Consider the following 24,937-nt stretch of genomic DNA (forward strand, 5'->3'; position numbering starts at 1 on the left):
AGCAGATGGGAGATCTTTCCGTCTGTCTCTCCTCCTCTCTGTAAATCTGCCTTTCCAATAAAAATAAATAAATCTTTAAAGGCCAGTGAAGTGGCTCAACAGACTAATCCTCCACCTGCAAGCACCAACATCCCATATGGGTGTCAGTGTGTATCCTGACTGCTTCACTTCCTATCCAGCTCTCTGCTTATGGCCTGGGAAAGCAGCAGAGGTTGACCCAAGTCTTTGGGGCCCTGCAGTCACATGGGAGAACTAAAAAAAGCTCCCGGCGTCTTTCTTTGGGTTGGCTGAGTTGGACCACGGCATCCATCTGGGAGAGAACTAGGAGACCAGCACCGGCAGAGGCTAAGTGCTGAGCAGTCAGATTCCCATAGAAGTTCTAGTTCAAAAAGTGTTCCACGTCCACCCAGCTCCCTGCTAACATTCCTGGGAAAGCAGGGGAGGATGGCCCAGGGGCTTGGAATCCTGCAACCCCTGCGGGAGACTCAGACGGAGCTCTGAGCTCACAGCTTTGACCATACCCCTGGCCATGGCAGCCATTCGGAGACTAAAGCAGCAGCAGATAGGGGATTTTCTCCCAGTCTTTTTGTCTCTCTAAACTCTGTAATTCAAATAAATAAATACGTCTGAAAAATTGTGTTTTTTTTTTTTTTCTGGGACACACCGATAACGTATCCTGTCCGTGTTCAGCTTTTTTAAAGGTCAGAAAGAATGAAAAAGACAAATTGGGTTACAATCTGATTTCTAAGAGGAGTCCTGGCTGCTGCTTAACTGGCTCAAATCTATGCAAATGAAAGAAGACAAAGAAAGATGGCTGGGGTTGCAGTGGCAGCTCTCCCACCTGCCACTGATGTAGAGCTCTGCATGGGAGAGGGGAGAAAACCATCGGGCGGGACGGGCCAGGCCACAGCTTTGTCTCCTGCTCCCATTCTCTTCCTCCCAGACGCAGGGCGACCGGGGCGTCTGCCCTATTCAGACCCCTATCTCTGGGAAGATAGCCATCCCTCTCGTGGTGTCCAAGACGCTCCGCCCCTGGAAAACAAGTGTGGCGAGAACTCTACACTCAGGGAACAGAGCATAAAGGCAGAACCTAAGGTTGGGGAGAAGCTCTCCCGCCTTCCCCAGGTAAGTCACGGCCACTGCTGGATCTAGGGTTTCTGCAAAGCACCTCTTCAATACAAGGACTGGTGGTGTGGTGGTGGCGTACACAAGCCTTCCTGTGAGGGAGCAGAGGGGACTGCTGTGACAGCCACTGATGCTCTTGTCCCTTCTACAGGTGGGGTCAGCTGGGAGTTCCCAGGCCCTGTGCTTGTCCCACAGACGTTAATGTGTTCTAGAATAGTCAAACACCATGTGGTCTCAAAGCAGAGCTAACAAATACCCAGCTGATTCGCTGGCTACAGAGTGGAGAATATCTGTTTATTATTTACACTTCTGGCTAATTCTTTTTAAGATTATATATGCGTATGAGGCTTTGTGGGAGGAAGGGGAAATGTGGAGATTGAGGTAAAAAGGTAAAAAAAAAAAAAAAAAGGAGATCGGGGCCGAGCACATTGGCTCAATTGCCAAACCTTCACCGTGCAAGCATCAGAATCCCATATGGACACCGGTTCGTGTCCCAGTTGCTCCGCTTCCCGTCTAGCTCCCTGCCTGTGGCCTGAGAAAGCATGGCCCAAAGCCTTAGGACCCTACACCCATCAGGAAAACCCACAAAAACTCCTGGATAAGAATTGGCTCAGCTCTGTCTGTTGCAGCCACTTGGGGAATGAACCAGCAGATGGAAGATCTTTCCCTCCATCTCTCCTTCTCTCCACAAATCTGCCTTTCCAAGAAAAATAAACGCAGCTTTAAAAATAAAAATAGGGGAAAGCATGGTAGCCTAGTGGTTAAATTCTCATCTTGCATGCATCGGATCCCACATGGATACCAGTTCAAGTCCCAACTGCTCCACTTCCAATCCAGCTCCCTGCTTGTGGCCTGGGAAAGCAGCCAAGGATGGTCCAAAGCCTTGGGACCCCGCACCCATGTGGGAGACCCAGAAGAAGCTCCTGGCTTCTGGCTTTGGATCGGCATAGCACAGGCCATTGCACTCACTTCAGGAGTAAATCAGTGGACGGAAGATCTTCCTCTCTGTCTCTCCTTCTCTCTGTATATCTGACTTTCCAATAAAAATAATCTTTAAAAATTAAAATAAAACATAAATAAATCTAGTGTCACAGCCATTCCACACAGTCAGTACTGTTCTGTTAAACTCTTGATCCAGATTCAGCTACTCTGTGTGAGTGCGCTATGCCTGCAATGATAAAGTGTCTATGTGTGTGTGGTGTGTTTGTGTGTGTTCAATTTTCAGATTATGGGAAACTGTCTGAGGTAGCAGCAGCAGATAATCTCACGTGACATCGTGTATGTTGTCTGGAACTACCAAAGTTGATAGATTCTCTCCTTTCAACCCGATGGCCCAGTTTCTGTCATCTTATATCCTTCCCTAAGCTATCTTACTTCCTCACGTGCGGCTTGGCTCCCCACGCAAGCCACAAGCTCCCCATGAAGGGCTGGCAACTTCCTCCTGTGCCAGGTTCTGAGTGACAGGAGCCTGCCACAACAGCAGGGCAAGCCACGGGCATACAGAGAGATGGGGGAGCCAGGTCCCCAAACCCAACTCAGCCCCTTGGCAGCCCCTGCGCTACTGGTACCATTATTACCGACACAAAAGGATACTGAATCAGTCTCCCAACCCCAGGAGTGAAGAAACGGAGGCTCTTTCAGAGGAGGGTTGCTTCTATTGTGTTGGATTTCTTTCATTTCATCTTTTAAACAACACGCATGCATTTCTATTGTGCCTTTAAGAAAGAAGGAAGCAGTGGCCACGGCTGCAGAGGCAAGCGGGAGAAAGCCTGCTAAGACGTGAATGGCCTTCCGAGGTTTCCAGGTCTTAAGTGGCTTGCGGTCAACAACAGGGCAGGGGAGGTGGAGCTCGGTGACCAGGACAGCAGGTGCAGAGAAGGGGAGGGAGAAATGGAGAGCTGACTCTGGAATCTCTCATCGGCCAAGCAGTCAAGTTCCCCCAAGATGTGAATTCACTGTTCCTCCTGGTGGGGAGGAGTTCCTGCGGGGCCTGAGGTTCATCTTACAGGTCAGACATCTGAGACTCGGACAGGAAAAAAGGCTTTGTACAAGAGCCTGCGGAGGATCTGACAACCGATGGCCCAGAAGTCACAGCTCCCAGGAAACAAGGGCTTTGGGAAGCAGGGGAGGTGGCCACTGCCGGAGGGGTAAAGATACATGCAGCGGAAGCAACAAAGCTAAGGACAGCTGAGACGGTGAGGTGTGGCCACTAAGTAGGTGATGCAGGTACAATCCACAAGGTTGGGTCGTCAGCCTGGGAGGCTGCGGCAGTGTGAGTCAGACACACGTCTACCGCCCCTGCCACGTCACTACAGGATCCGCCAGCGACAACAGATCCTGCATCTGTTCAGTCACTGCATCTTGCCTAACGCGGAGTTCCTGCTTGGGAACCTGTTGCAAACAAGAGAAACGTGCTTGCAGGTGTCACTCCTGAAATCAAAGCAGGGATGGCCACGCTCTGCACAGGCAAGCTAACAGTTGACCTTCTCTTGCCTCACACACTCGATCTTTCCTGGCCTCTCTTCCCTGGTCCACTGCCTCCTTGTTCCTCTCTTCTTCCTGCTTCTGATCCTTCCACAGCTGTCCTGTCACAGGTCCCTTGGTTCTTCTTTGAGTCCCTGATCATTTGGAACTCATTCAGCCCTGGCAGCAGAACCCTTAAGGCTGTGACACAGTATTATGTCTCACAGGGAGGCCCCTGAGGGTATAATTACAAGGCAAGGAGTGCAGCTGCTGGGCAGGACGGGCACTCGATAACAACAGCTGCTCCAAGTCAGAGCACCTGACACCGAGAGGGCAGGAGGCTGCCGGGGCCCAGCTCAGGACACAGGAAGCCCCGTCGACAGGTGGCTTACACAAGGTCGGCCAACTGGGTCCAGCCTGTCCTGAGAAAACACAAACAAGCTCTTCTGCCTAGAACGAGTCTCCCGCTCCTGGGCAGGAAATCCAGTCCTCACCTTGGGTGCCCGTTTTATCCTGAAGTACAACAACAATCCTTAACTTGTTCTGCCCTGGCCTTGCTCTCAGCCTTAGGACTCTCCCATTTGCCACCTGGGCCCAGGATCCACGGCACAGGCAGCTAAGGAGGGTTCAAGGTCCCACAACTTGGTTAACACAGGTCTAGCAGTTAATCGTGTGGCTGAGCAGCTGCCACAGGCACCAAGTGATCCCACCGTCTCTGCCTTTGATGAGACGGCACAATGACTCCCAGATTCAGCCATCCACCAGGACTGTGGAAGGGTGCCTAACAAAAATAGCAATTGCTGGGGGCTGCTGTTGAGGTGTAGTGGGTTAACATCAAGTCCTGGATGCTCCATTTCCATCCCAACTCCTTGCCAATGTGCCTGAGAAAGCAGCAGATGGTGACCCATGTGCTTGGGGCCCTGCCACCCACGTGGGACACCCAGAGGAAGGAAGTTTCTGGCTCAGTTGGAGGAGAAAACCAACAAGTGGAAGACATCTCTCTCTGCTTGCAATCCTGCCTTTCAATGAAAGAAATAAATCCTTTAAATATAAATAAACAAAATGATTGCTAGACCCTGCCTCCCTGGCTGAGTTAGACTTAAGGGATCATGACCCAAACTTAACAACCGCCTTAGATGACTCCTTAGCCACTGGGAAGGCACCACCTTAAGGGACCTAGTGAGTCAGACTGTGCACCTTCCAGGCTCTGGTTCTCTGACCCCTACTTCTCCAAGCTTTAGTACAAAGATGAGGTCAGGAAGGACACTGTTCTCCTGCATGGCATGTGGAAAATAGTAACAGGCTTTATCACACTCTTTCTAGCAATCCTGCAAACAAGTAGCACTGGCCACATTATTCTCAGTTTATGTACTAGCTAAAGAATGCCAAGCCGAGTCAAGAGGTGAGGTCAGGACTAAAGCTCTGGTTTATCTGGGAGTGATTTTAAAACATTCAACCAGGGCCTGGCATCCCATATGGGTGCAGGTTCCTGTCCCGGCTGCTCTACTTCCCAACCAGCTCCCTGCTTGTGGCCTGGGAAAGCAGTCGAGGACGGCCCAAAGCCTTGGGACCCTGCACCTGCATGGGAGACCCAGAAGAAGCTCCTAGTTCCTGGCTTCGGATTGGCTCAGCTCCAGCTGTTGTGACCACTTGAGGAGTGAATCAGTGAATGGAAGATCTTCCATTCTCTGTCTCTCCTTCTCTCCGTATATCTGCCTTTCCAATAAAAATAAATAAATCTTAAAAAAGAAAAAAACTCAAACTCAACCAGCACTATGCCAGAAGCACAAACCACTGAGACAGATGCCACAGCTGGCAATGGGGCAGAGTCCTGCAGACACACTCATGCTCAGGCCTGAGTGACTGCTGGACTGTAGGAAGACCTGGAGGGTCTAGGAAGAGGGCACCCAGATGATCCAGGGTAGCAACCAGTCACCTCCTAACACAGCAGCATTTCAATATTGCAACACAAGTGTGTTTTTACTGCACCATCCTGCCCAGACAGCTCAGGTATCCTGGTCCCATCAAATAGGGGCAGATCCCATAGAGGCTATGAGGGCTCACCCTTACGGGTCAGCAGTACCCACTGGTTTGTGTGAGACCTGGGCTAGTCCAGGCTACAGCATCCACCAGCACATGCAAAAGACGAGACTATGGAGAGACTATGCAAGGCACGGGCCTAGCAGCTGCCAACACACATGAGATCCAGATTTGGGAGTGGGCCTGATGGAGGAACTTGGAGAACACCCCTTAGGCCACAGCTCCCACTGGTGAGCACAAGAGCTGGGGCTGTGGCTGGGCCAGGCCAGACAGGGATGGCTGCACCACTCACTGGCATGTATGTAGGCTGGATCAGGGGCAGAGGGGCAGCCGGGCTGGGACAAGCTCAGCCTTAGCACCCATTGGCACATGCGGGAGCCAGGATGGAGCGTGAGCTGCATCCAACTAGGCTACTTCACCTGCCAGGTCACATTGAGTGCCTTGCAGAAGGATGGAAAGAATAGGTTGGACCACTCTCCTGGCCAAGCTTTGAAGCAAGTGTCTGGGTACGTGGATGCACTAAGATGGACCTACACCACTGGAGGAGTCAAGTGCCATCATCAGGTGCAAGGCAGCATCCTTCAGAGCCAAACCTTGCATTCTCTCCTCTTTCCTTTCTACCTCATTACACCCTCTTTCCTCCGTTTCGTCTCCCATTTCCAGGCTTCCCTTGTCGAACCTAGAACTAGACGAGGGCCCATAGGCATTCTGGTCATTGCTTAACTGTGTAGAGCCTCTCTTCCCTTATCGCCTCTTCCTTCTTTCTTTTTTTTTTTCTGGGCTTTTTCCATCTGCAGAGAGTGAACACTGGTGGTTCTCTACCTCAACTGTTCTTTATTTTGTGTTAATATTTATTATCTTTATTGGAAAGGGAGAGAGAGAAGAAGAAGGGAAGAAAGGAGGGAGAGAACAGAGCTTTTCCATTTACTGGTTCACTCCCCAAATGGATGCCAACATCCAGGGCTGAAGCCAGGACCCTGGAACTCCATCTCTGCCTCCTACATGGCTGGGTCCAGGCTACCAATCCAACTTCCCATTAATGCCCGTGGGAAAGCAGCAGCAGATGGTCCAAGTGCTTGGTCCCCTGCCACCCATGTGGGGAGCCTGAATGGCATACCGAAACTCTTGGCTTCAGCCTGGCCCAGCCCTGGCCATTGCAGCCATTTCAGGAGTGAACCAGTAGAAAGAAGATAGAACTCTGTCTCTCTGATAAAAGCTTAAAAAACATAACTGGGTTCCTGCCGTCTACATAAGAGACCTGAATCCACTGCCTGGGACCTGGTTACAACCCATCTCCAGCTGCTGTGGGCATCTGGTGAATGAATCAGTAGATGAGAGCTTGGCCTCTCGAGCAAAAAAAAAAAAAAAAAAAAAAAAACTAGGTGGAAGGGCCAGATTGATAGCTCAACTGGTTAATCCTCTACCTGCAAGCACTGGCATCCCACTTGTGCCAGTTTGTGTCCGGCTGTCCCACTTTCCATCCAGCTCCCTGCTTGTGGCCTGGGAAAGCAGGTGAGGACAGCCCAAGTCCTTGGGACCCTGCATCCATATGGGAGACCCGGAAGAGGTTCCTGGCTCTTGGCTTCAGATCAGCTCAGCTCCAGCTGTTGCGGCCATTTGGGGAAAGAACCAGCAGATTAAAGATTTTTTTCTCTGAAAACCTGCCTTCCAGTAAAAATAAATCTTAAAAAAATATATATATGTGTGTCCCAGCTTTGTGCCTTATGTAATGGCATCATCAAACCCTCCAAAGCCCACAGTGTTTCCCTCCGTCACCTCCCTGTCCCTCTGCCCAAAAGTAACTGTTTCCGTGAGTGGTTTATCCCAGCTATTAAACTCCTTGCTGTGTCCCCAGGACACTGGACTTCACAGGCACTAGATACATGTTGGACAGATAGACTGACTGCCCCAGCAGATGGAAAGCCAGAAGTGACTTTTCAAGGTCTTAGCTGCTCGACCATGGCTAAGCTTCTCTGGCTCTCAGTCTCCGGATGGGCAGGGAGGGTGTCCTGTGGGTTCCCTGCCAGCACAACCTACAACTCACCCAGAGGTCACCTGGACACTCGCCCAGGGGAGTTGTCGCTTCTGAATGCCAGCAGGCAGGCTACTGCAGAACCACATGGAGCTGTCCAACTGGTGTGCCAGAGCTCACTGCTGGGCTTCAGGCGGGCAGCCGAGGAACCAGGGGCAACCTCAGGAGCCTTCAGGGACTGGGTCCATCCACAGGGGACTCTTATCTCCACACCAAATGCTATCTGGTATTATCTCTCCCTGCCACTTCTTCTGTGTGCCAATCACAAAAATGTCGAGAAGCACTCAGACCCTCAGCCTGTTGCCTGGGAAGCTGGACTGGAGTCTTTCAATACGAACTGGAGCTATCCTCTGCATAGGCCCAGGGGCTCGCTCTAACGGTACCGTCTTCCCAGTGGCTTCTGATATGAAATGTCACTGGGAAGGAGAAGCAGCCAGGAGGAAGGTCACCTTGCGCAAAGAGGTGACTTTCAGGCCACACCCTCTGCAGAAGAGGCCTCATCCCAGGCTCTCCCAACAACCCGAGGCAAGAAGCAGCAACATGCCCCGAGCCAGGTTCAGGACCCACTGCAAGAAGACTGAGCACCAAGCACCCCCACCCCAGCCCTCCCCATCCCTTTCCAGCTGCCCCGATCCGGCCACAGCTGCTGGCAAGGAGGCTGCAGGTCTAAAATTAGCCTTGAGCTCTCCACCCAGGCAGTTTCACCACGAGCTCTGGCAGCGGAGCCCTGCGGTGAGGTCATGACTGCCTGTCTGCCCTGCCTCCGGATAACCAGGGGTGAGAGAAGACAGTACCGAGCGAAGCCCCCACCTCCCATCATCGTCACCCTCAGTCTGCATCCAGGAGAAGCAGAAACTGAGACCACAGCTTGACTTGCCCTTGACTTTGGTTTCTCCTCCACATTTGCACCCATGGGGCGCACCCAGTCCCAAGGAGAGGAAAACAAATTTCCACAGAGCCTCTGAGAGGTGCCAAGCTTTCAATCGGCCACCACAACTTTGGGAAGCCAGGTCATTACTTCCATTGCACAGCACACCACAGGAATGCTCATTAAATTAACTGACTTGGGGTAGATGGCCAAGCTCTCACCTGCAACACCAACATCCCACACGAGTACTGGTTCGAGTCCTGGCTACTCCACTCCAATCCAGCCCCCTGCTAATGTGCCTGGATAAAGTAATGAAGGATAGCCCAACTGCTTGGGCCTCTGCACCCATGTGGGAAACCCAAAAGAAGCTCCTGCCTCCTGTTTTGGCCTGGCCCAGCCCTAGCTACTGGCAGCCATCTGGAGAGTGACCCAACAGAGAGAAGCGTGTTCTCTCTCTGTATACACACACACACACATCAGATTTTCAAATAAATAGAAACAAAACAAATTAATTGACTTAAAGTTGGTCATCCTAACAGGAAGATTCCAGAAGTGAAACCCCCTACTCTTGGAGTGATTCTGCTTCCACGGAGGGGCACAATATGTGACTCACCACCTTTCACCCCACTTCCCTCGGCCTCCCATGCTGTGGTCAGAGGCCTTGACGGGAGGTGCCTGTGTAAGCAGCCAATGTAATCAGCAGCCCCAAGCTAAGTACACAGCAGTGTGTATGCCACAGTGCCAGTGGTAAGCGCAGGAGGCGGCGGGGGTGGAGGGGGGATGAGGCCACAGTCTGTAGCTTGAAAGTGCAGGGGAGGAGGGCAGTGAGAAAGACGCCTGTGGTCAACAGTGGGAAATGCCCCCAGAATCAGTGGGTCTCTCTTGCCAAAGGCCCCCTCCTTAGAGCACTACCACCCACAGCTCATCCAACCTCAACCCTTCCAGCTTCCACACACCTGGGACCTACACTTCCACTCCCAGGCGAGCGGAGAGCGTGAGCAGAAGGCAGGAGCAGCTGCTGTCTCAGGGACACAAGGAAAGAAAAGATCTTGCATCTGCTGATTCCTTCCTCGGAGCCCAGTGAGCAACCTCCATGATGCCTGAGCGGGGGTGCTTGGTGCTCAGTCTTCTTGCAGTGGGTCCTCCACTCCAACTCCATAACGCGGCTTGACTTTCCTCTGCTACCGTGACAGGTCCCAGTGCATCCCAGAGGCACCGGTGATCTGCAAGGCTCCTTGGCCACACCTGCTGATTCCTTCCCAGGTCCAATCCTCTGGGCATTCCCGCCACACCTGACACTGCCACTCACCTTCCCCCTTCCTCTAGATCCCCTGGATGTGTGACTCCCTGCCATTCCGAGTCCCTCTGCCACAGCCCAGCTCTGGCAGCTCGTGTCTGTTCCAATCTAGAGGAGGACACGGGGCAAAGCAAGGCAGTGACATCACCAAAGCCCAGCTGAGAAACAAAAACACCCTCGGCAAGAGATGTTACTGCAGAGATTCCAGAACCTACATACGTTGTGGTCTGCTGAGCGCCTCAGCCAGCTGCCCTCCCGGACCTCAGCTCCTTCGGAGACATCACGGGTGCCCTCAGAGGCTGATGGCTGTGTCAGTGCCAGCTCCCTCTCGCTTTCCCATCTCTACTCCATGCAGAAGGAGAGAGGTGCTCAGCATCCTGTATCAGGGTGCATGGGCCTGGGTCCTGGCTTTGGTCTTGTATCTAGCTTCCTGCTAATGCACACCCTGATTGGCAGAAGGTAATGGCAACTCAAGTACCTGGATCCCTGTCACCCACTTGGGAGTCTAGGATGGAGTTCCTAGCTGTTGGGGACATCTGGGGAAGGTACATGAGGCCTGTTCCCAAGCTCCGGGGCTGCCAATCCCTGCATTGTGGCAGAGACATCTTCTGAGGAAGGTGGCCATAGCCCAACCTTCCTGCAGGAAGCTCTGACTCCAAAACCTGCCTGCATCTCCAAGTCCCCAGGGGGAAACTTCCACCTGAAAATAAGGTCCTACTGCTCTCCCACACAGGACTGGCTCCACCACCCCTCCCGGCTCAGGGAAGCGCCCACGGTCCCTGAACCTCCCCAACCTTCTGAAAGATAGAAAGGAAAAACCAAAGTGCAAAAACCAACTCCTGCTAATTCTTTCTTGGAGTTGTTGAGGAAATATCTTTGCTTCGTTGTTATTTTGTCCTCTGTCTCTCAGGCCTTCCAATGTCTAAATACACCAAGGGTGTTCCCAACTGGGCAAAGTCACGCACAACAAGCCTATCTCGCTCAGCCAACAATAATACTACTTTAGATTTATTCAAAGTACCAAAACCATTTCATACGTGTTTCCCCCAAAGTCTCACAATGCCTTTCTATTCCCCCCAAATGGAATCTCCCCATTCTTTTCAGCATCTACAGGAACCTGGGCCTGGGCAGCTTACAGCCATTTCTTTTTCTCCAGTGGGCCATATCAATTTCCATTCTGATAGTTCTTGCTTCCGTAAATATCTCCCCAAGACAGACAGGTGGTATTTCCTGAGTAATACAAGCTTCAATGTGGTCATTCTTATTTAATACACTAACTCAAGCATGAATATTATTTTCTCACCTCCTGCCTGTCGTCTTTCACATATAACCTGACCCCATCCGTCGCTTTCTGCACCCGGTGTTTGCAGCAATCTAATTCACCTTTAACCCCAGAGAATTGCCAGCAAAGGACTTCCATTTTGCAGCCTAGGACCAGATTTATGGAAATATCAGCTCTCCTCGACTTTCATCTTTTCACATAAAAAAGGATCAAGAAGACAACAAGGTTTTAAATATGTCATGTATTTTTCCACCAAAGGGTTTCCTGAATTCTGTGTTCCATCACGGTCCTGACTTAAAATCAACTCCATCTGCTCATTATTTCCCAACCTGCTCAGTCCAAGGAGGTGTGACAGGAAGTCAGGACTCCAGGTTCCATGTGTGCCCCCAATCTTAGTTAGTTAATTCATTAATTTCACATTGGAAATGGGTTGCTCTCAAGACAGGGAGTGTGAAACAAAAGAAACTTGTTCTATGAGTAATGTCAAGTCTTGACCTGCCCTTTGCGATGCAAAAATTCACCATCAACAAGAGCTCCTTTGCAGACTGCTCCCAACCACAGTATCCAAGCAGCTGTCACTAGGAAAATTTTCCAGAAAATCTCCAGATCACCCCAATGGTGGCTGAGTTCTACCCCACCTGAGGGATAACACACACACACACACACACACACACACACACACACACACACACACACACACACCATTAGGAAGTTGGTTTGTGGCACAGCCAATAAGCTATTGCTCGGGATAACAGCATCGCCTAGCACAGTGCCTGGTCAGAATCCTACCTCCGCTTCTCCATTCCATGTTCCTGCTAATGCACACCTGGGAGGCAGAAGGTAATGGCTCAAGTATGGGATTCATTGCCCCGCCATGTGGGAGACCCAGAAGAGTAAGCTATCAGCTCCTGGCTTCTGCTTGGCCCAGCCTCTGCTACCGCAGGCATCTGGGAAGTAAACCAGCAGATAAGAAATGTCTATCTTTCAAGTATGTAAAATACATGAATTTAAAAAATAATTATTATTATAAAAGATTTTCCTAACCTTTCGAAATGCACGAATTGAAAGGGTGCATTATCAGCAAATAAAATGCAGGAGCAAGGCAGAGCAGCGAGGGACTGGGCTGGTATGAACAGCTGTGTGGACGGTAGGAGTTCTGGTATCCGGAGCAGGCAGGCTAAAAGTCTGGCAAAGTCAGGAGGCTGAGCCAACACATGATACGTTAGGAGGCAAGTCCAATCCGTTCGTAGTCATTGCCTGGTGAGCCGCGTTAAGAAGTCTGAGACAGCATCTGGGCTCAGTAAGAGAACATATATTATTGGGAGATGCTAAAAGCCTTAAACTGGAAAGCAGGTACTATCAACCCCAGATTTAATCTCTGAAATCCATCCCTATCCTGAGATTCTTTGATATCTGAGAGACAGTACCCTAGAACCAGACAAAAAAAGCAGATAGTAAAAAAAGAGATAGGGCTTTAAGATCTGACTAACTGATCATAAGTTATAGAGGGGGAGGGTGCTGCAGTGTTGTGGTGTGCCAAGCTAAGCTACTACTTGTGACACCAGCATCCCCAAACAGAGTGCCAGTTCAAGACCTACCTGCTCTGCTGCCAATCAGGCTCCCTACTAATGTGCTAGGCTAGGGACCCAAGCACACAGATCTCTGCCACTCTGCCACTCTTGGAGATCAGACTGGAGTTCTGGCTCCTGGCTTCAGCCTGTTCCACATGTAGCTGCTGCATTCATTTGGAGAGGAATCTAACAGAAAAAAGATCTCTCTCTCCCCTTACACACCAATCACTCTTCAAAATAAATAAAAGCAGAGACACACAGAGAGAGATTTTTCACCTGTTGGTTCACTCCACAAATGGCCACAATGGCCAGAACTGACCAATTCGAAGCCAGGAGTGGGGAGCTTCTTCTGGGTCTTCCACGTGCCCAAGAACTTGAGCCATCTTCCACTGTTTTCCCAGGCCATAAACAGAGAGCTGGCTGCTGGGACACAAACCAGCATCCATATGGGACACCAGCACTGCAAGTTGGTATAGGCTATGTTGAAGCCAGGAGTCCAGAACCCCCTCAGAGCCTCCCAAGTGGGTGGCAGGGACCTAAGTACTGGCACCATCATCTGCAATCTCCCAGGATACACAACAGGCAGGACGCTGGAATCAGAAACAGAGCTGGGACTCGAACCCAGACACTCAAAGATAGAAAGCAGGCATCTTAACCATTGCTCTACACACCTGTCCCATGTGGTACTTCATCAGGCTTACTTCACTTGCTCCAATAAAGACCCAGAGAAGTTGGTATTCTTTGTATCTCATTTTAGAGATAAGGAATGAAGCATATTGATCAAAACTTTGGGTCTGCACTGGGACAGAGCAGAGCCCAGATTCAAACTCAGACGGTCCAACTCGGCAGCCCTGCCCTAGACTGCCATGATGAAGGAAGGAGGAGCGAAGACACTGGCAGAGGCTTGGAGGCACAGTGATACGCCTGCTGACATATTAGTCAACACGAGGGCAACAACAAAAGTTGCCAAACAGATGGGGTCAGCTGGATCTGAAACAGCAGAAGGAGGCTACAGGAAAGAGGTGGCATACAGGAGTGGGCAGAGTTTTGAAAGGCAGGCAGAAGGGCAAGAATGGCCCGAGACTGGAAAAGCAGATGAGCAGAGGCAAAGCGGCAGCAGTCAAGAACCCAAGTGACTCGAGGGCCTGTGTGCACCTGCCCCCAAAACAGCACATACGATATTATAGGGGAAGCAGGCTAACTTATGGGAAGCGGGGGGGGGGGGGGGGGGGTGTCTACATTTCTTCACAAGTGTCTGAGATCCACAATGGGTTAACAGTCTCTGCTCTAGGTGGATGAAGGGGGAAGCTGCCCCAGCCTCCTTGGGGAGGACAGCACAGACATAAATAACGCAAGGCAGACTTTGACAAGTGCCTTAACGGAGGCCCCAAAATATGCTGGGAGGGGAGGGAGAGCACAGGTTTGTTTTCATCTGCCTTTCGGGGCATTCTCTGACGATCCTGCTGTTTGGGAATCCAGCTTTATGAGGGGAGGAAAAAAAAATAAATCCGCCATTGTCCATTTCTTCCCCAGGCCCAGCCGGAGCTCCCCTCCCAACACCTCTTTGCCGAGCACGCCCAAGGAGAAAGTGCAAAGTCTGGGGCTGGCTCTGTATCCCTGCCAAGCAGCAAACGAGGAAGGAGACGGACGCTCCCCTGCAAAACAGCAAGGAACCTGCTCTGTACGCTCGTCCCCGTCCCCCACAGCTTCCCTTCTCTAAGTCCCTGTAACCTTGACACTCACTCGGGGATATGGGAGCACTGCCCACTGCCGTCCTTAAGTGAGCTGGCTGCCTCCCAGAAGCTCTGCTCCCTCTCCAGGCTGGTCTCTTCTTAGGGCCTCGGCCAGGCACTTCATACCACTGCTAAATTCTGTTTTAAGACTGACTGATTGGGCCCGGCGCAATAGCATAGTGGTTAAAGTCCTTGCCTTGCATGCGCAGGCATCCCATATGGTTGCCAGTTCTAATCCCGGCGGCCCTGCTTCCCATCCATCCAGCTCCTTGCTTGTGGCCTGGGAAAGCAGTGGAGGACAGCTCAAAGACTTGGTACCCTGCACCCGTCTGAGATACCCGGAAGAGGCTCCTGGCTTCTGGCTTCGGATTGGCTCAGCTCCAGCCATTGCGGCCGCTTGGGGAGTAAACCATCGGACAGAAGATCTTCCTCTCTGTCTCTCCTCCTCTCTATATATCCGTCTTTACAATAATAAATAAATAAATCTTTACAAGTTAAAAAATAAAAAGACTGGTTGATTGACTGACTTGAAAGGTAGTTACAGAGAGAGGGAGAGATCTTCCTTCCACTGATTCTCTCCCCAAATGACTGCAATGGTCGAGGCTATCCCTGGAGCCAGCACCTTCTTTTGAGTAGGGCTGCTGCCTGGCCTCCTCCAGGCTGCCTCTCTGTCTCTCCTCCTCTCTCTACATCTACCTTTCCAATGAAATAAATAAATCTTTTAAAAAAAAGAAAAGATTTACAATGCAAAAACTCAGGAATCCAATCCTATCACTTCCATGTAGACAGTAAACAGCATGCCTCTAAGGTACTTGCCCTTCCCAGAATTCTAAAAACCCCAAGATCATTCCTACCTCACGTTTGCTTCCTGGTGTTTCAGAAAGCAGGATTTTTCCCACCACAGGATGCAGGTGTTTCTTAGGAGATTCCAGAGTTCCAGGAATAATTCACCTTGACAAGTAACTCTATCACCTCTGCAGCCATTCATGATTTGCAAAATCACAGTTGAAAATTTCACATCCCTCAACGTGTTGGCTTCCTTGGTTGGCCAAGAATATCACCTTCTTTTTTTTTTTTTTTTAAGGATTTATTTTTTTGTTATTGGAAAGTCAGATATGGAGAGAGAGGAAGAGAAACAGAGGAAGATCTTCCATTCAATGATTCACTCCCCAAGTGACCATAACAACTGAAGCTGCGCTGATCCAAAGCCAGGAGCCAGGGGATCCTCTGGGTCTCCTAGGCAGGTGCAGGGTCCCAAGGCTTTGGGCCGTCCTCGACTGCTTTTCCAGGCCACAAGTAGGGAGCTGGATGGGAAGCAGGGCCGCCGGGATTAAACCTGGCGCCCATATGGGATCCCGGTGCATCCAGGGTGAGGACTTTAGCCGCTAGGCCATCGCACCAGGCCCAAGAATATCACCTTTTAATGTTAGGGGTTTTTTTTTTTTCTTTCTTTAAATAATTTATTTATTTACCCCAGCTGTAGCCAAATGCCTAGAGTTGCTTTATACCTAGTTAAGTGTTGCACTGATGGGAAAAAAACAGCCAATAGCTGGTTGGCATTCTGCGCTTGGTTAATGCCAAATTTGTGTTAACTATACCAGTGTGCCAGCATAGTTGCCTTTTTTTTTCCCCCTAAGATATACTGGGAAGGCAAAGGTTGCCAGGCCAGGACATGGCACCTAGCCCCCAGGCAAGGAGTCAGGGAGAGCTGCAGATTGCCCAAGGAAGGCGGTGTGGGGACCAATTGGAGTGGGAGCAGCTGAGGGCATGTTTGACAGGGGTCTTCCATGGGACCTTCCAGGGTCTTCCACAGACCGGGCCGCTGCACTTGTAGGTAGGCAAGGGAGCTGAGATGGACTGGTTTAGAGGGGGAGAACCACAGGGCATGTCTGGGTTAGGTCAAGAAACCCGTCCACGTGGGAAACCTGGGCTGAGCTAAATAGCGTCACCTGACAAAAGGCTGGAGCTGGGGCATGCCTGGCTGGCCTAGGCTGAAGTTCCTACCCCTGAGTGTCAGAGTAGGAGGTGGGCCACAGCAGGTTGGGCTGCAGCACCCACCAGAATACAAGAACCAGATCCGGAGCCAGATCCTGTAAGGGAATTAGGGGATTGCCTTTGGAACTGCAGCATTCACTGGTTTGCCCAGAGAGCTGGGTATGGTGACAGGCTGAGCCAGGCTGGACCGTGACCTCACCTGACCCTCACAGGAATGAGGACCAGGCTGGACCAGGCTGTAGTTCCCACCAGCACATGCAAAGGCCAGAACTAAGAAAGCAGATCATGTCAAACAAAGCTGTGGCACTTGCTGGCACACATGAGATCCAGGGCTAGGAGCAGGCCTGCTAGGGGAACTTCGGGGACTCCCTTGTTGGGCCACTGTTTCCACTGTTGAGCATGAGAACTGGGACTGGGGACAGGCTGGTCTGGCTGGGCTAGCACACAAGAGTCAGAATGGATATGGGCCAGCTGGGCTAGGCTGCAGCACCTGCTAACCAGTGCTGAAGCTGGGAGTCTTGTCAGGCTGGCCCACAGCACCTACACCCTGACAGGCGCAAGATCCGGGAGTGAGTGTGGCCTGATAGAGGATCTCCGGGCACTCTCCTGCCAGGCTGAAGATCCCACTGGTAAGTATGAGAACCAGGGCTGCAGCGGGCCAGGCTCGCCAAGGCCGCAACACTGATCGGCATACAGGGGGCCAGATCTGGGGGCACGGTGAGCTGAGCTAAGCTGCAACACCCATGGGTGTGCACAAGAGCTAGATGGGATGCAGGACACACAGGGCTAGGCCACAGCGGATATCACCACAAGCAAAAACCAGGGCTAGGGGCAGGTCTGGTGGGAGTTATTGGGGGTCACCCCGACTAGGCTACAGCACCCACTGGTATGTACAAGGGCTGGGTTTGTGGCAGGCTGGGCTCAACCAGGCCACAACACCCAGCAGTTCACACAGGGGATGAACTGACCAGGCAGCTGCATTTACCGGTATGTGTGTTGGCTAATGCAGATGAGACCCTGTATCTGACCCTACAATGGATAGTACACGCAACTAAGTCATGAACAAAGTCACCCAGGCAAGGTTTCTGGGGGGACTTGCTAACTAAACGGCTGGACTGAAACTTCAATCATGGGGAAAATCACAATATATGTACTGTTACCTTGGAGTACCTGTATCACAACTGGACCTCCTCAGCTGCTGATGCCTGTGCAGTGAGTTGCACGCCCAGATGCACATGGTGGTCATGACAGCCAGCTCATCCAGGCCACTGCCTTGTCAGAGGATGGAAAACAGAACAGGTTGCATTATTCTCCTGGTCAAGTTCTACAGCAAGTGTCTAGGCCCATGAATGCACTGAGGTGGACTTGGTCAGCCAACAGCCCTTGGAAAGATTTTCTCACCGTGACGCAATGAAGCCAACAGAATCACGCACGGCCCAAATAAATAAATCTTAAGAGGGGGAAAAAGGTGTCAGTGGTACCCCAAGCATTTAGATCACTGTTTTTAACAACAGTGGCACAGGTACCAGGATCAATCAGAAAAATCCAAATTTTTGAAAGTCTTGATACAAAAAGACGTAACGAGTTAATATGGGGGGTTATTACCTTTTCAATCAGCCTAAACAGGGGTCAGCAATATGACACAGCACATTAAGCCACTCTCTATATCCGTGCAGAGCATCAGTTCGAGTTCTGGCTGCTCTACTACCTATCCAGCTCCCTGTGTTAACGTGTTCAGGAAAGCAGCACGAGATGGCTCAAGTACCTGGGCCGCTGCCACCCACGTGGAAGCTCCAGATGAACTCACAGGCTCCTGGCCTATTCCTCACATTAGAGTGCTTGGGTTCTGATCCCAGCTTCTTGCTATTTAAGACCTGGGAGGCAACAGTGACAACTCAAGGAATTGGATTCTCGCCACCCATGTGAGAGACCTGATTTCAACGCCTGGCTCCCAGCTTTGTCCCGGCCCAGTCCCAGCTGTCTTAATCATTTGGGGAGCAAACCATTGATTAGGAACACACACACGCCCTCTGCATCTGTCTCTCTCTCTCTAGCTGTCAAGGAAACAAGTTTAAAAAATGTAACCAATAATAACAGAAAATTAAACTGTCGACCAGATTGAGAACTTTTCACATTGGAGCCAAGGTACAGGAGGTAAAGCCACAGCTTAGGCGGCCACCATCCTAGATGAGCACTGATTTGAATCCTGGGTGCTCCACTTCCAGTCCAGCTCCCTGATCATGACCCAGGCCCTTGGGCTCCTAACCCACGTGGGAGACTCGGAAGAAGTTCCTGACTCCTGGTTTCAGGTCAGACTAGCCCTGGCAGATAGAAGATCTCTCTCCCTTTCTCTTGTTCTGTTACTGTGCCTTTCAACTAACTAAATAAATCTTTTTCTTAAAAAGATGTAAAACATTTAGCAGAAAAAGAAATCAAAATTACAAAAATAAGAAACATCGCTTTTTACAACCTTAGAGTGCTTGGCTCAGAATACACAATATATTCAGTGCCCCATTATTTAGGTACACCGCTCAAGTTGTGCCCACCTCTTCCAGTAGCATTTTTTTGTTTTGGGTAACATACAAATTATTTATTTTAGTGAATCACCCAAGGCAAAAGTAGGATTCTCTGAAAACTTCACAGACGTGGTTCACCTTGTTTAGACCTCATCCTCTTTACATAAAGAAAAATGTTTGTGGAAAATGAGACAGTAGCTTTTGAGACTAGAAGAACTTCTATAGAAGAACTCGGGCGAGACCTCGACCGAGAGCAGCCAACTCCAAGAACAGCCTCTAGGCCCCCTTCCAAAGCAAACTCAGCTACAGCGACTGCGCTGCTCAGGGCTGCTCTGCTCCATAAAGCTCAGGAGCTAGCAGGCAAGACCCGGCTCTGTGGCCTGGAAAATTACTGCAGAACACCTAGCAGCCACTCCCCAACACCAACACAGAGCGGGTGGTTTTAGAAGACCTTAGGGCTGCAAAGCAGTTAAACCCACACAGGGACAGGGAGTGGCAGGCGACTCCAGCAACCACTGTCTGGGCAGGAGAACCGGGTTTGGCTTACCCAGGGATGCCCAAGCCAGGGGTACAGGGGTCAGTGGAGAGGGAACAAGACCAAGATGGCAGCCATGGTGCTGCAATTCTGCTGGTCACACCAGGGCAAGGACGGCAGAGAGCCAGGCCAGAAGGACAGCTATCAAATGCATACAGCGAGGTCACCTACCATTAAACACTGTATTCCTGGTGCCAATGGTGGTGGGCCCCAAGAAAAGCACACAAATAAAAAAGTATTATTGGTTGAGTCCTTATCTGTTCATTCGAATGCAAAGGCCATTGTTGTTTATCTGTTTTATGGTACAGGGAACAAGAATTCCTAGGTGCTATTCTTGGGTCGGTCACTGATAAACAGAGTATCTGCCAGTGGAAAACATCAGCTGATTTTAAAAATCCAGAGCTGGCCATTTATAACCAGTAAGTACTTCTCTGAATGCCTTGCATGTACCCAGGCCTTCAAAACCAACCTGAAGATACAGCCAGCAGCCAAGTGAGCAGGTCAGTGACAAGAGAGAGAAATGGGGCACTGGGAAAAACAGTCAGGAAGGGATTTCATGAGAAAGAGAGGCCAGTCCACCAGGGCTTGGGAAATACAGCCCCAGCCCACGGGACTCTGAGCCTGCCTCTGCTCTGAGTTTAAACCCTAAGCCACTCTATCCCCGTTCTACCCACACATCTGTCTCATTTGCTCCTCGCCTGCATCTCAGATTACACCTCTGCCCCGAGTTACCTCTGCCACGGAGTGTTTCTGTCCTTTCCCATTGGAATGGCAGTGGGGACCGTGTGTGCACAAGTGCCTGCCTGACATCGACAGGATCACAATGAACAGCATGAAAGGCAAGGTGTCTGTTGGCAGCCAACATCGCTACATCGCTGATCAGCCCTGTGCTGGGAATCCCTTCGGGGTTCAGCTCACACTGACATGAGAACATGTCAGACCCAGCCTGGAGAGTTCTAGAAGAGACTAGAACATTCTCTTGTCTCTTTGTTTTGTTTTGTTTTCCCTTTACCTCTGGTCTCATGCCTGAAAGTCACAGTCTGGCTCTGGCACTAAGCCGGTCCCCAGCAGCAGGTCACTTAGAAAGCAAAGAACTTAGAAACCGTTTCAGCTCAGACCTCTGCCTCAGGCAGAACCTTGGTTAATCCAATTCGAACAAATGGGTATGGCTTGTTAAAACCTGCCACAATGGACAATCTTTAACTTTCAATATTACTTTGCTCCCAGGGCCACTTTTCAACCAGTATATACTAGCTCAACTATATATAAGAATACTGAAATACTTGGGAGAGAGTAGGTATACAGCAATTGCCCCCAGGACAACGGCACAGTCCAGCGGCTACAGGGTTAATGTGAAGGCACAGCAAGAGACCCTCAGGAACTGTTCCAGAACCCCTCATCCATACCCCAAGATATGTCGATAGTCCACGGTGTTAACCTATTCTGAACCTCTCAATGGTTATCTGCTTTCTCTAGAACAAATGGCACCAATAAAGCCTGCCTTCAGAAGCCTTCCATAACAGTGCCATCCCATCCCCACCACCCCCATGACCCTGTCTCCCAAGTGCAGCTCTCAGTGGTCCTTCATCTTGTCTTCGTGGCTGCTGCTCTTTTGTCCCTCTTTCTGCATCTATCAAAATCTTACCAACAACTCTTCTAGATCCCTCAATGGACTATTAAAAGTTGATGGGACAAGGTCAGGTACAGTAGCCTAGTAGCGAAAGTCCTTGCTTTACATGTGCCAGGATCCCATATGGGTACCAGTTGGTGTCCCAGCTGCTCCACTTCCCATCCAGCTCCCTGCTTGTGGCCTGGGAAAGCAGCAGAGGATGATCCAAAGCCTTGGGACCCTGCACCTGCGTGGGAGACCTGGAAGAAGTTTCTGGCTTCGGATCAGCTCAGCTCCAGTCATTGTGGCCACCTGGAGAGAGAGCCAGGAAGATCTTTCTCTCTGTATCTTTCTCTATAAAAATCTGACTTTCCAATGAAAATAAATAAATCATTTAAAAAATCTGCCTTTCAAACAATATGTATATACACATTTCAAAGTCAATAGAATGGTGCCGCATGTTCAGAAGTGTCACAAGAAACCTCTAGGTGCTACACTTGAAAAACACAACTAGTATCGTATGATTATTTTCATGTGAGCAGCTTGGCTTGAGGGCAGAAGCCATATCCTCGTTATCACATCCAAATGACCCAGCACCATACCCCGTGTGAGACAGGCACAAATCAACACTCGCATCAATGAGCGAGTGAGCGGACCTCATTCTTTTATCCAGGGGACCCATTTTCTATTTGTTAATGATTTTGGTTGTTTTTCTCCAAAGCCACTCCAATTGTGGTCATATCCTTTTCTCCATACAGAGCCCAAATTGTACATCATCTGCATCTTAAAATACTGGGTTATTTCACGAGGACGAGGCAGGAAGCTAACTCCCCTGTTATTACTTTCCCACCCCAGAGTGATCGCCATCTCTCCACACACTTCTTCAAGCAGGATCCTTGTGCCACTCACCCAGGGGCAGGCAAATGAAAGGTTTTAGGGAATACAGCTTGGCCAGACCGACGACAGGCAAACTGGTGGTGGAGTGAGCTGGCAGAGCCTGCTCAGAAGAAGAACAGGGTGGCTGGCTGGGAAGCAGTGCCAAGACAGGGTTCTGGTGGCTTTGGCCAAAGCCACAGTGCATTCCTGGGAGCAGCAAGGCCATTCCCCTTGTCGCACAGGAGGAAGTGGGCACAGCCCCCTTCCTTGACCCCTCCAGAGGCTCCCCTCTAAACTAGGAGTACAATCCATGGGACAAGAGGGAATTCTGATAAACGTTGTCTAGGCTTCAGGACAACAACATAAAAAAGAATGGGAGTGATGGAGACACATCATAGCCACCGTGTGAAATTCCTCCTCAGGTAAATCAAGGAGGGATTGGAACTCAAGAGGTCACGGCCAGTGTCACGACCGCCCTGCATGGCCGATGGACTTTGTGGTTCGTACGCGCTAAGAAGATGAAGGCATGGGATCCGGCAGGGGCCAGGCTGTGCCTCTGGTTAAAACAAACACCAGCGACACAGCAAGCCTGCTCCAAACGACCAAGTTGTGGGCATACATTTTTTTTTTCCTGGAAAAGTTTTCATTTGGAAAAGGAAACAAAGACCCAGAACATGCCATCAGATTCGTCCATGATGGAAAGACCCAAGAACTAGTGGCTCGGAATGACGAAGGCAAACAGGAGCCAGGGGATGATAGGATGACACTCCTCTCCCACAGCCCCCCAAAACCTGGTCCCGGAGATGAGATGAAGGAAGAGGGGGAGGGAGGAAGGTCACCAACTTGGGGCCACAAAGCAACTCCCTCTGTTTTTCATTTGTGCAGAGGATCGCACTGCCCATCACTTGCGCACGCGCGTGCACACACACTGATGGCTACACCGAGGAGAGGTGAGCTCAGGACGACACAGGAAGATCTTTCTCCCAGGTTTCCCGTCTGTACTTGGACATGAGGGGGCTAGAGTGTTGTGAAAAAGTAGAGGCACCTGTTGTCTTTGAGAAGAACTCTGGGAGGGAAGGGCCAGCAGGTGGCTGTCATCGGAAAGGACCCTTCTGTGCAGGGCTCTCTCTGGGACTGAGAACACTCCCAGGACGTGGCTTTGCTACACATCTGAGGATCTCTTAACGTCACAGGCCGTTTCACCTGGGCATTGTTCAGCATGTTCCCTTGAGTCCCCCCCACACCTCCTCCCCCGTGAGGAGGAGGGAGAAATGAGTGGCAGAGCTAAGATCGGAACCCCCATTTCCCAGATCACAGCAGGAATTATTTCCACTGCCACACACCGAGTGGTTAGACCATAAATATATAGCTCCAACCTGTCCCCAGTCATTCCTTCTTGGCCAGAGGAGACAGGCTGGGCACCACACCCAACGCTGGGTACAGCAATTTCATGCTACAGTCCCAGGGTCCAGCAAGGGGGGAATGAGGCACGCAGGGAGGCCAGCGGGTTCCTCGGGTTTGGAAGGGCATTTCTTCCCCCCCTTTTCCCTGCCATCACACTCAGCGTAGACCCTGACACCAGGTTTGGTTTTGGGGTTTGTTTACTTCGTGAGGTCTCTCACATCACCTGGGATACCCACGCCTCTTGAACCAAAAAAGGCAAGCTGAGGAATGCCGTTGCTTTCCTAGGAGGGACTAAGGTATAGCAACAGCAAGCGGGAATCCAGGCACAGCCGGCCCATGGGCGGCCCGTGTGCACCCCCCCCACACACACACACACATCCCCCCCCCACCCCGGAGCAGATCTGGGGAACTTGGTGCCTTCTGCAGCGGTTCCAAGGAGGCCTCAGAAGACCAGCATGAGGGTGGCAGGGGCGGACGCTGAGGGATCCGGAGGAAGAGGGGAAGGATGCGTGGGAAGAGGGTGGAGAGGTGGTTCTCCAAGGCATTGTTAAAAAGGCAGCCCGGGAGACGCGGACGGAGGGAGACGTGGGGGTGGGGAGCGAGCCGACTGGGGGCAAAGTTTGGGCCCCACCGCGGGAACGCGCGACCTCAGTAGGGATGCGGCCGGGGACGGCAGACCGCAAGTCTCCCACAGCGCCGCGCCTCTCCGGGCGCATCTCTCCCGGGACAGGCGAGGATGTCCCGGCCCCACATGGCAGGCAGGCAAGGCCGGGGCTCGGGAACTCGGCGCTCGGGCTCCGTGGCTCTCCCCGCGGCGGCGCGGGGCGGCGCCCGGCACCTGGAGGGGAAGCCGAGTCGGAAAGCAGGATGGAGGAGCCGCGGCGTAGTCTCCCCCGCTCAGCGCGGGCGCCCCGGGGTTACCGTCCCCTGCGCCCGCCCTCGACCCTCCTCCCCACCCTAGCACTACTTACTCCGGTTCAAGGGATTCCCGCCGACCTGCGCAGACGCCACCAGCTCCAGATACAGAGTCCAGAGCCCCACGGACACCAGGGCGAGCGCCAGCAGCAGCCGGAAGCGTCTCCGCAGCAGCTTGGCCGGGCGCAGGAGCAGCAGCAGCAGCGCGGCCCGGGGGCTCCCCATGGCGCGGCGCCGAGGCGGCCGCCGCCAGCGCGGGCTGCTCCGCACCCAGCCCCCCGCCCCGGCCAGGCCCAGCGCCGTGGGCGCCCCGAGCCGCAGCCCCGCGCCTCAGGGCTGCACCGAGGCCACCTTCCCCGGCCGCTTCCCGGAGGGGCGCCGGCCCATGCTCAGCGCGCGAGGGTCCCAGGGCCGCGCGGGGCGCCTCGCAGATCCCTTCGGGGAGCAGAGGCGGCCCCTCCTCCCCGAGCTTCCTCGGCGCCCGGCTCTGCTCTCCACGCCTCTCCAGTCGCCGGCTCGCTGCCTCCCTCTGCCCCGCTCGCGCTCTCCCGCTGCCCAGAGGGAGGCTGCCCGGAGTGCCTGCCTGCCTGCTTGCCCGCCCGCCTCTCCTCGCGCCTCCTCCAGCTCCAGCTCTTTCTCCAGCGCTGGGCACCACCTCGCCCACCTGTCCCGCCCC

At 51.9% G+C, this 24,937-nt stretch overlaps 1 protein-coding gene across 1 annotated transcript in view; it reads right to left on the reverse strand.

Annotated features, from left to right (window-relative positions):
- Positions 1–24,486, reverse strand: part of B4GALNT3 (beta-1,4-N-acetyl-galactosaminyltransferase 3) — a 76,689-nt gene extending 52,203 nt beyond the window's left edge. The window contains exon 1 of the mRNA XM_040972241.1: positions 24,318–24,486. Within this exon, the coding sequence (XP_040828175.1) occupies positions 24,318–24,486 (169 nt within the window). The remainder of the gene's footprint in view (positions 1–24,317) is intronic.
- Between the last annotated feature and the right edge of the window lie 451 nt (positions 24,487–24,937).

The sequence above is a fragment of the Ochotona curzoniae genome, unplaced genomic scaffold (genome assembly GCF_017591425.1).
Source record: "Ochotona curzoniae isolate NIBS_2020 unplaced genomic scaffold, NIBS_Ocur_1.0 contig_2235, whole genome shotgun sequence".
Lineage (NCBI taxonomy): Eukaryota > Metazoa > Chordata > Mammalia > Lagomorpha > Ochotonidae > Ochotona > Ochotona curzoniae.